This window comes from Cibotium barometz, chromosome 58, assembly GCF_041138505.1.
Source record: "Cibotium barometz isolate CiBa-2024 chromosome 58, ASM4113850v1, whole genome shotgun sequence".
NCBI classification, from domain to species: domain Eukaryota; kingdom Viridiplantae; phylum Streptophyta; class Polypodiopsida; order Cyatheales; family Cibotiaceae; genus Cibotium; species Cibotium barometz.
This window is the reverse complement of record NC_141103.1, coordinates 23403083-23414368: the sequence shown is the minus strand read 5'-3', so window position 1 is coordinate 23414368 and position 11286 is coordinate 23403083. Positions and strand designations below refer to the sequence as shown.

General features: G+C 38.6%; 1 protein-coding gene across 1 annotated transcript; it reads right to left on the bottom strand.

Moving 5' to 3' along the window:
• Positions 1–9704: 9704 nt before the first annotated feature.
• Positions 9705–11051, bottom strand: LOC147606041 (uncharacterized). The gene has a single exon (XM_086792516.1). The coding sequence runs from the start codon at positions 10679–10681 to the stop codon at positions 9743–9745; it is 939 nt and encodes a 312-aa protein (XP_086648642.1). The 5' UTR covers positions 10682–11051; the 3' UTR covers positions 9705–9742.
• Positions 11052–11286: the final 235 nt, after the last annotated feature.

Below are 11286 nucleotides of genomic sequence, written 5' to 3'. Positions count from 1 at the left end.
CATCATTCCTCACATTTGGTCATGCAAGACTACTAAGCATACTTGGGATGCACTTGCATCATTGTACCACGTACGTGATGAACGTACGTGATGAAGAATGTGTTGCTTATATACACAAGCAATTAGATTCAAAACATATAGATGGTCGATGGATAGTTTCCTTACAAAATCAAGGATTTTAAGGAGTAGTTGGCCAATGTTGATGAAGTATATCCTGACAGTTCATTGGTGCCTACTGTCTTGAATGTGTTTTTGGACTCGTATCAAGGTTTTTTTTTCGAACTCATGTGATGAAAGGTAATACAAATTCCTTGATGTTTAGGAATTGTTGTCTATGCTCTTGTAAAAGAAGAGCAATCCAAGAAAATCAGATCTGTCATGCATACAAGAAATTAGGCTTTTACTGCCAGTCAACAAAGAGGCAAAGGTAAATCCTTTCCTTAGAGTGGTTTCAAGCTGAAATCAAAGTCATCAAGCAAGTCCTCTAGAGATAAGGAAGGCAACAAGCTAAATAAAAAGGGCAAATGTAACTATTGCAGAGGAAACTGGTCACTACATTAATGAGTGCAAGAAATGGTTGGAGAAGGAGAAAAAGAAAAACTCAGGTTTGGTTGTAGCTGATGCGTCAGCATCTAATGCAAAAAACAAAGAATCTACAAACTATACATGTAATGATTGGGCGGCTCAACTTGCATCAGTGAATGTGAGAATGGATGAAGATGATGCAGTGGGCTTTTTTGTTAAAAGCAGTCAAGAAGGTGTACCCCACCTTAGTCAAGAACATACCTAATTCCAACCTTGAAGGAAAATTCAATCTTGTCTTGATGAAGAAAAGAGGCCAAAGGGAGGAGCTGAATCTTCAAGTGCAACAACTTCATCGAATATCGAACAAGTCTTGTCACATCAAGTTATCAAAGTAAGGTGTGTCACATCAAGTTATTGCAAAAAGGTGGGTCATTTGGTAATTGTTGGATCAAATATCCCAACAAGATGAAATGTAACAAGTGCAAACAAACGGGACATATCACTTCTAAATGTCCTAACAAAGAGTCAGAGGTTAACTTTGCATCAGCCTCTAACTCCACTAAGCACTTGTTTTAAATCTCAATGTAACAACACCTATATTCCTAACCTCGTACGCCTAATGTTATAAAGGCAACCTATGTCCAATACCACCTATTCCAATTCTTTCATAGTTGGTATTGAGGGGGGTATTAAAAGACTAAGGTCATGTAAAAAGGTAGGAGAAGGTGTGTGTGTGTGTGTGAATGGACTTATGGTCCACTAGCTCACCTATTTAAAGGCAAAGCTAGAAGACATTTGGTATGGTGCAAAGGCCAAGTTGTATGTCTAAGAAACTTAATAGCAAGATCTCTTCTTGTATTTTGGGGTCTCTCTCCTCCACATGTTTGAATCTAGCATGAGGCACCACGTTTTTTCAACAGGTTCTTAACACTCAGTATATGGTCTCAATATTGTGAGCAGACTTATACATAGCTCAAGAAGGGCAATCTGTCAAACAAGTGTTCCGTTACTAAAAGGGCATTAAGCACTTTTGGTTATTTTTTCCCAAGGGTGGTAAATCACAACTGCATACATTTATAGAATTAGAGTAGGTTGGATGTTATGACACACAAGTGTCCACGAGTGGTTTTTGCTTTCACCTTGGTGATTCATGTATATCATGGCTCAACAAGAAGTAACCCACTATGGCCACTTCTAGCTATGAAGTTGAATAGAGGGCCACGTTTACAGTTGAGTGTTTTTGGCTGAGGCACGTTATTATTGATTTGGGTATTCGTGAGTCCTCAACCACTACCATCTTCAATGATAGCAGTCAGAGCACTATGGAAGTTGTGAGGAATCCAGTTTTTTCATGCTCACCCAAAGCATATTAAGGTGAACTATCATCATGTCAAGGAGAGATGCTTTGTAGAAGAAATCAGCTTGGCTTATGTGCCAACACAAGATAACTTGGCGGATTTGTTCATGAAGGCTCTCCCATGAGAGAAGTTTAAAGCTTTTTGCAAAGCTTTAAACTTACTTCCCTTTGGGGACTAGTCTGGGCTCCATATCACAGTCCAATGACCGTGGCACATCTATGTACTTCTAGTGCCAACTCACCCCATGGTCACATCATCACTCCAGGGGGGATTTGTAGTCATATTTAGTAGTGATGTGTGTGAACACATTAGGACCAGCCAGGACACTTTTTTTCCTTTTTAGGAGGTTTTTTTCCCATGCTAGTATACACCCATCGTGAGGTATTCTTATCATCTTTGTATATCACACATTCATTATCTATCTATCATCTCATTGTGTGCTCCCTTGAGCTTCTCCACTCTGTGTGTGTGTGTGTGTGTGTGCATTCTTGCAACCCTATTTCCAATACCAAAAGTATAAAATACTAACTAGTATGTACAAAGGTTTAAGACCTTAGCCTTACAAAAATATTATTGCTGAAATATGAAACCATAAAAGGTGTTCACATGTCTTCCAAAATATCTCATAGTGTTCCAACACATGTTCCACCCATGATTATACATAATGTGCCACTCAATCATCACCTACATCCAAAATAATATTAGTCACTGGCACACAACTATTAAACACATTAATCCTAACTATATCATAACAATGCACATAACTAATTAAACACATTAATCTTGGTAGATGATATAAATAAAAGGTACATCCAAAATAAAATATCCTGAAAAAAATAAAATATCCAAAATAAAATATCCTGAAATATGAAACCATAAAAGGTGTTCACATGTCTTCCAAAATATCTCATAGTGTTCCAACACATGTTCCACCCATGATTATACATAATGTGCCACTCAATCATCACCTACATCCAAAATAATATTAGTCACTAGCACACAACTATTAAACACATTAATCCTAACTATATCATAACAATGCACATAACTAATTAAACACATTAATCTTGGTAGATGATATAAATAAAAGGTACATCCAAAATAAAATATCCTGAAAAAAAATAATGGGCGTCTCCATAGAGGTCATGACTAACATCAAACACCATTATTGAGAGCTTTCATGGCATCCAACCATTCTTGTTGCTTCTTTGATATTGGCAAAGCAATGTGTATATAGTCAATTATCTGTTAACTCCTTATCAAGAAAGATACTTAGGATTTGAGAGTTTTTAGAGGAGTTGAGAGATGAGGGAGATGAGGGCATGGGTTTAGACAACCTAAATACCAACTACACATTATGTTAACACCATTTTGAGCCCACTTGTATTTTGAACCATCTCTTGATAATATATTTTGATGTAATGATTCAAGGGATTTAGCTAGTGTATTTGGCCAAGTGAGTCTTTTTTGAGTCCATGTAAAGAGACTAATGTTATAAAGCCTTGATGTTTTAAATATGTCTATTAAATTATTATTATTTTCCATTGTGTGAATACACACATACTATGAACACACATTCTTACACATAATAGAAGACTACGGATCAATCACATAGAGGTGGATAGAGAGAAGAAGCTTATGCATACAAGAGGGATCCTATAATCAAACCTATCTTACAAAGTATCCAACCAAGCAAACATGTTTCAATAGAACACTAGCAAGTGGGTAGGGAGAAGAAGGAGAGCTCACAAAAGTATTCTATGACAAGGGAATGAATGTGTATCTCTTAATGTCAAAATTGCAAGTATTCTATTGCAAGGGAATGAATGCATCACTTAATGTCAAAATTTCAAGTATTCTTTTTTGCACGGGTGAAGAAGGAGGGCTCACAAGTATTTTGTTACAAGGGAATAAATGTGTATCTCTTAATGTCAAAATTGAGTTGTATACAAATGACTAGCCTTCACACTAGGCCAAACAAATCTTAAAAATAGTCCATTACCACTAGTTCTTGTCCTAAGAAACTTTGTACAAAAAGTTTGTCACTTCCTTATCTGGCATTAGGGTAAGGCCGATTTAAAAAGTCTAGCATGCTTCCACTACATGTGGGTGTGAGAGATGGCAAAGCACCTTATGGTAGGTCAGGTAGGTGAAATCATGTTAACCTGTGAAGTGGTTAACGACTTTGCGTCTTTATGTTTGTTTATTAAGCTACAGAGAAGGTGAGTAACATTGCTAGCTAAGCCTATAATTTTCTCCTTTTTAAAATTTCAAGTTTTTGACCACAATGTACAAGGAAAATCCTAGATTTACAATTATTCTAGAAGCATGTATATTATACCCTCTTGAGCACATGATAACATGGCCATGAATTTTTTTATTTAGGGATTCTCCCAAAAGGTTAATAAGATGCTTTCCTCGCGCTAATAGTACTTTAGATCCTCTATATATGAAGGAGCATGTGGACTATCTTAGAGTGTATATCATTGAACATATGATACTAAGCTTCTAAACTTGTTGTTTAAGGATGCTTCCAAATTTTTGAACATATGAAGAATCATATGGGTTATTTTGCTGTGTATATCATTGAACATATGATAATAAGCTTGTAAACTTTTTGTTTAAGGATACTTCCAAATGAAGGTGATACTCAAGGTTCCCTAGAGGTTGTTGAATATTTCACTACCTTGGAGGGATCTCATGCATGCCTATGTTCTTTGAAGGACCTCATATCCTTAGTTATAAAAAGAAAACTACGTTAAATTATTGAATGAATGAAAACTACTTCAAATTATGTTTTTGGAATGATAATCACTCTTAATCACACTAGCTAAGTCTCTTCTTGGCCTAATGTCGTATGAGAGATGTTTTCATTTCTTTTATCTCTCTTCAACCTTTTGGGTTTCTTTTTAGCTAGAGGTTATCAACCTCCTCATGGTGGGTACGCTATTAATAATGACAAGAAGGAGTGAAGATTAAATGTTTTTTAAAGATTTGCTTATATTTTTGACACAAATCTAAGATGGGTTTGTTTTTAGCTAAAGGTTATCAGCCTCGTGATGGGTACCCTTTGCCTTCAATAATGACAAGTAGGAGTGAATAGTAAGCATTTTTTAATATTTGCTTATAATTTATGACACAGATCTAGTAATATTAAAAATATTGAATATTCAAAATGCTTTTAAAAAAAACAAGCATGATAGCCATAAAAAAGTAAACCTAAACTTACAAGACCCAAACGGTCACTGCCCCTTTGACCCCCCTCCCCCCCTGACGTAATGTTAGCCCACACACACACACACACACACACACACACACACAAAAGAATCATGCAGAGGGTTTTCCTTTTCACGAGTATCTCTGCCCTTTGAAATGATAAGAAGAAATAAATACCAAGCATGTATTTTTAGCATTTGCATGTATTTTTTAAAATGATAAGGAATAAAAACCAAGCATTTTTTAGCATTTGCATGTATTTTTTATTGGGCCTCTAATAATTATAAAAGTATTAGATAGTCAAAATATCGAGAAACTGAGCATCATGCGATTTAAAACCAAGCCTAGCCTTAGACCTTCAACACACACACACACACACACACACCACCACCATCACCACCACACCCCAACCCCAAAATCATGTCATTCAAACTGCAGCCTTCTTACTTTAAGACTCAAGCTGGCCCTTCTCCAAAAGTGGTGGAGAGTCCACATCCTACTTCTCTTTCTTAAGATAAAACAAGACAAAGTCATATATATGACTTGAAAGGCAACGTACCTTTAATAAATGGCAGCAGAGTCAATATGAGCCTGTGATGATTGCCTTTTTCCACGTGAAATGGAAGGTCAATCTTTTTGACGGAAAAAAGAGGCTTAGGAAGTCGGATCACCCGACTCTCATGGGGTCGATCCGACGGTCCTAAACGTTGGGCGCGGTGAGCTGATCCGACGGCCCTAAAACAATACAAAAGTGGAGTCCCTGACGCGTTTCCCTGTTTTTTTTTTTAAATCTTCAAAGGTGATGGATACATTAATACTTTGCATTATTTCACTACGGCACTACTAAAGAGATTAATATGCTTTCCGGGAAGAACAATACAAATGGGATACCCATGCTTGATTTTTGACGGGCACCCTTACCCTTCAAAATTGACAGGTTTGGTAAAATATAGTACGTTATTTTTGTATTTCAATGTAATTTTTGACGGGCATTTTAAAAATTTATAAGTATTTACGACCAAAATGCTTAAAAACGGGCATGACGCTCGTCAAAAAGAAACTATGGGGACACCCACTTCATTTTCGTCTCGCTTAGATTTATGTAGTCTTTTGCCCTTTTCTTCACCTCATTCACGATCAATGTCAACTTTACTAGGCTTTGAAGAAAGAAATAAAGATAAAGTGCAAAATTCTAACTTGTCCAAATTGATGCTCAAGCAAGTACAAAAATTTTCTTCTTAACATTCACATACCCACTTTTCAATTACCAAAACCTCATGCAAAAGATTCATCCATCGATATGATTCAAAACCAAAGGCTTAGTTTGTTGATCCCAAAGAACTTATAAAAACATGATTAGTTTGACACCCTTCACTTCAGTATGGTGTAAGACTTGAGGCACTGGGGTCGATGGAATTTCTGGTACCCAATCTAAGGGCAGCAATAGGAGAAAAGCTAACTCCAAAATACTTTGAGAGGCATATGATAGAACATCTCCTAAAGCTTGATGATAATAGACCACAAGGAACCAACACAATAGAAGTGGTCTAGAAAAGAAGGAATTACAAGTTTACAACTTTTAAGAAAGGAGATGCAATGCTAGTACTCATAGTGTTCAATTCAACGACGGGCCCACACTCCAGGTAAGCTAAAGATGCGATGGGAAAGCCCATACAGGATACAATTCAAAACTAGAACATTAAGCTTTCCAGTCTATTTGGAGTATGGGTACACCCATACAGGATACAATTCAAAACTAGAACATTTGAGCTTTCTAATTTCGATGGAGTAAAGTTTTACCAAACCCAATGAACAATTATATCCTTGAGTCGTACTGTGATAATCTCATAGATCTGATGCCACATCATCAAAAACACACAATGGAGAGTAGGATGTTGAGACATGAAGACATATGAATGGACATGGAATGCATGCCGAAGTCGTGCCGCTATCTCCAGTCTCATCGGAGAAAGAAGTTCTGGACATAGGGAGAAATTTTCACCGGCATATGTATACGAAGTTTTCAAGCTGCCGGAGGAATGAGTTTGTCACTTCAAACTCTTGGCTCATCAAGATCTCCTTTTCATTGTTCCCTTTCAAGGTGAGGTCATCCACAAAAAGGTCATGCTCATCACGTACTCTACTTTGAGAAAATATACAATTTTGCATATAGTCTTTTTGAAAGACTAATACTTACAAAGTATACTTATAAAGTAGTTGTCGATTCTCGAGTACCGTGCTTTTGAGGGACTGATACTTTTCTAAGTCGGCAAATCCTTTTTTCTAAGCCAAGGATCAAAACTCCTAGTGGCTATACTATATACATCTCCACCTTGAGATGTCCATTTAAAAATGTTGACTTCACATTCATTTACATGACTCCCCCCCTTCCCCCTCTTATCTTGTTAAGTCTCTACTAAGGCTAAAATTGTGTCAATTGTGGTTAGTTTGGTTGTGGTAGCAAATCTCTTAACCTATTTAAAACCCTTGACCACAAGCCGAGTCTTGTACTTCTCCAATTATCCATTAGATCAAGCCGTCGGATAGCCTTATACATTGACTTGATGGAAATGAACTTATGTACTTGTGGTGGATGATCCACAAGGTTCCAAGTGTCGTGCTTCGTGATGGGAGTCATAGTATATCTGTATGGCTCCCATCTTGGTGATGCCTTAATCCTTCAATTGTGTGTGTGTGTGTGTGTGTGTGTGTGTGTGAGAGAGAGAGAGAGAGAGAGAGAGAGAGAGAGAGAAGTAAAGAGACACTGGTATCACTTAGGGCTTATAAGAAACCACGTGTGTTAGTTATGATAATTAATTAGAAAGAAAAAGGAAAACTATGTGGGGCCCTATTCTCCTCGACCTATGTAGAGAGCTTGCCTTTATTCCTCAACCTAATATCGAGAGAGAGAACCTTGCCTTTTCTCCTCAGCTTAATATCGAGAGAGGGAACCTTGCCTTTCCTCCTCTCCACTCCTCTCTGTAGGGAGAGAGAACCTTGCCTTTTGTCCTCGATCTCCAACATTCTAACCCTATTCCTCCTCTCTGACAAATCCCATCCTTGACGATGTTGGGGTTGGACAGGGGAGGACAACTTTCCAAGCAAGAGCAATCTAGGAGCCCTTCACTGATAATCATACATTCAAGTCGTCGAAGTCATGCACTTACAGAATCTAGGCTCTAGCTTCAAAGAAAGTGCATTTTAAAACCTTGAGTAGGCCACTAAAGGTTAGATAGCTACATGATTGAACAACTACTGCATGGAACTACCCCAATAATTAATAGCCTTCACAGACCCAAGGCACCAGGCATTAGAAATAATATGTTGAGCCAACGCATTGCATCCAAATTATGGAAAAATGAATCATACATGCATCCATGTAACCATATTGCATCTTGGCACAACCTATGGTTGAGTAGCCACTTTCACAGTTTCATATCAACTCATTTTGAAAAAAGTATTCAAGATTATCTTTATGAAATTGCAACCCTTAAACACCATTACATGCTCATGTAGCTAACAAATACCATTCGAAGTATAACAATATAGCATCTTGCAATGCATGCCAAAAACTATGTACTAGGATACAACTATCCTAGGTTAGCTACACAAGAGAAACTCTTGCATGCATGGGGAAGATTGAATTTATTTACGCACCCGTCTTAAGCACCACTAGAACTTGTGCACGATATGTGCAACTTAGTATCATATACCCGAACTCAAACCAGCATTTCAATCTCAAGACCGTCAACCTCTCCCCTCCATGTAACAAGGGGGAAGATTAAGCTTGTAAAAAACTTGCAACGGGTCATGTTTGACCAATTGAGTCACAATCACCCACAAGTGGATCCTAATATTGAGTCATTGAGCCTTGTGCTTGTAAGGGTACTCATTCTTAATCAGCTCAGCTAAGGCCCAAATTATGCATGTTGAATTCTCCATTCAAAACCTAACAGCATAGCAATTTGCAATGCATGCCATAGACTACATGCTCAAATACATCACCTTAGGATGCTTTCACTTCTAAAACTTCCACCAATGAACAGCATTCAATCTGTTAACCCACCCATCAAACACAAAGAACCATTGAAACAGATGAACAGGATGTACACCATAGTACTCTTGATCCAAATTTCTGTCAGTAGACTCAACCTCTTGCACCAAAGTCATTGCAATGAATCATGATTCTTAAAACAAAGATAACAATCATAAAGCCTAAAGCCACCTTGCATAGTACAGTCCAAGAGCTCACCCTTTCAAGGTATTACAGAAAAAGGCCACCCCGTAGCACGGTCCACCAGTCATAGATGGATGGAATCCAGTCTATGCCGTGGCACCCCTCAATTTGCTGATTCAGCACGCTTGTCATGACTTGCTCCAATCAATGACAGGCTATGGTCTTTTGCAGCCTCAAAAGCTAGATATGTTGGGGCTTGCAGATAGTTTCCATGAGAAACCTTCCTAAGTCACAAAGATGACATAGTATGGCATCATACCGTACACAAAGTAGCTACCTCCATGCATCACACAGCCTGCAGATTAAACTAGCTCTTTAGGGTCTCTTTCAACATTTACACATTTTCCAAGCACATCAACTGCATAAGCTTTGTAATATAGAGATGACCCTTTCTTTTATTGAATGTCTAGAAAACACAGTAGCTGTAGAAACCATGAACAACAAAGTCCAGTATACCAACACCCAATGTTCCAAAAAGGAGCATGACAAACCCTAGAGTTTGCAATTTGTATACCCAATGGTCGAAATATAGTATCCGGTTTGCTAATGCGTGGGGTCCGCGAGATAGCAAGACAATGTGGAAGAGGAAAATCGAGATTGCAATGTACTGGTAGAGAATTTCCATGCTCAAGTCCATGTAAGTTTTCTTTATGTTGTGGAACTCAGGGTATCCAATGTAAGGCCATAGAGAAAGCATGACAAGGCTAACGCAAACTGCAGCCCATCCAAATGCCACAAGCTTATTGGATGTATAACCAATATGATCAACCTTATCACCATCTTGTTCTTGTGTAGGGTATGGATACGGCTCCACATAGACCTTGCTAGCAACCCAATTAGAAACCATAACCCTGAACAACCCTAAGATTGCCAAGGGTTTAGAAATGGTGGGCAAAAACCCAAGGGCCTGTGATGAGATTGTGAATTGAACTGCCATTATCCCTTGGTAAGCTGCAATAATGCTTAGAAGACCTTGCGAGCTCACAATACCAGAAATCTCAAGCCTTCTGATGCAGAAATTCTCGATGTTTTCTCCTATGATATAAGGGATAGGGGGCCTGAAAGGGTAGGCTTCAGAATTTATTAAAGCAAGCTGCCTTTCACCCCAAGTTTTGGCCATGAAACGGTAGGCTATCATGGAGTAGTAGCGCCAGAGGAGGTTCACAGGGTTGAAGTACCTTACCAGCCATGAGATTTTGGCAGCAAAACTGCCTCCTGCGAATACAGTGTCCACCTCTCCCGCCAAGATGTGGGTTGCAAAAACTGCGAAAAAGGATCGGAATGCACCCTCCAGCAGAAGCAAATCGCTTGGCTTCTGGCACAAATTGTCGGAAGACTCCGACATTCTGAACAAAGCTTGTCTCTTAATCTTTGCTAAAAAGCCCTATTAGAATAGCATAATATACAAGCTTTGGCTAGGTCTTTTAGAAAACCCTAACCATTGGGCGAAATGGCATGACAGGCTTTTGATGGATTATGCAGAAAAAACCCTAACGATCGAGGTTTGCAGAAAAACGTTCTGATTAGTGGGCGCAATGCCCTATTTGCAGAAAAACTTCCTGATTAGTGGGCAAAATGAGCTTCTGATAGGTTGTGCAGAAAAACTCTAAATACGCTTGCCATAAAATCAAAATGATAATCAGAAGAAACTCTAGGAGACAGTCGGAGAATGCTACGCCATGTGCATCACGCAAGTCAACAACATCAATATGTTTGCGTGTACTACGCACCGTCCCCCGGCCCCCCTCCCCCCCCCCCAAAAAAAAGGGGTCCACAGTTCATGCCAACACTTCTTTTTTACATGCCTTTACAATCTACATGCCTCGCGAGGCGTCACAACTAAGTGCCACGGGGTGTTAAAGACCCTTGTGAGGTGAAATCAATGGATGGAATTGATCAAAAATCGTGACGCTTTTTTTGGGCTGTCGTATAAAGTAAACTAGGTCCAAT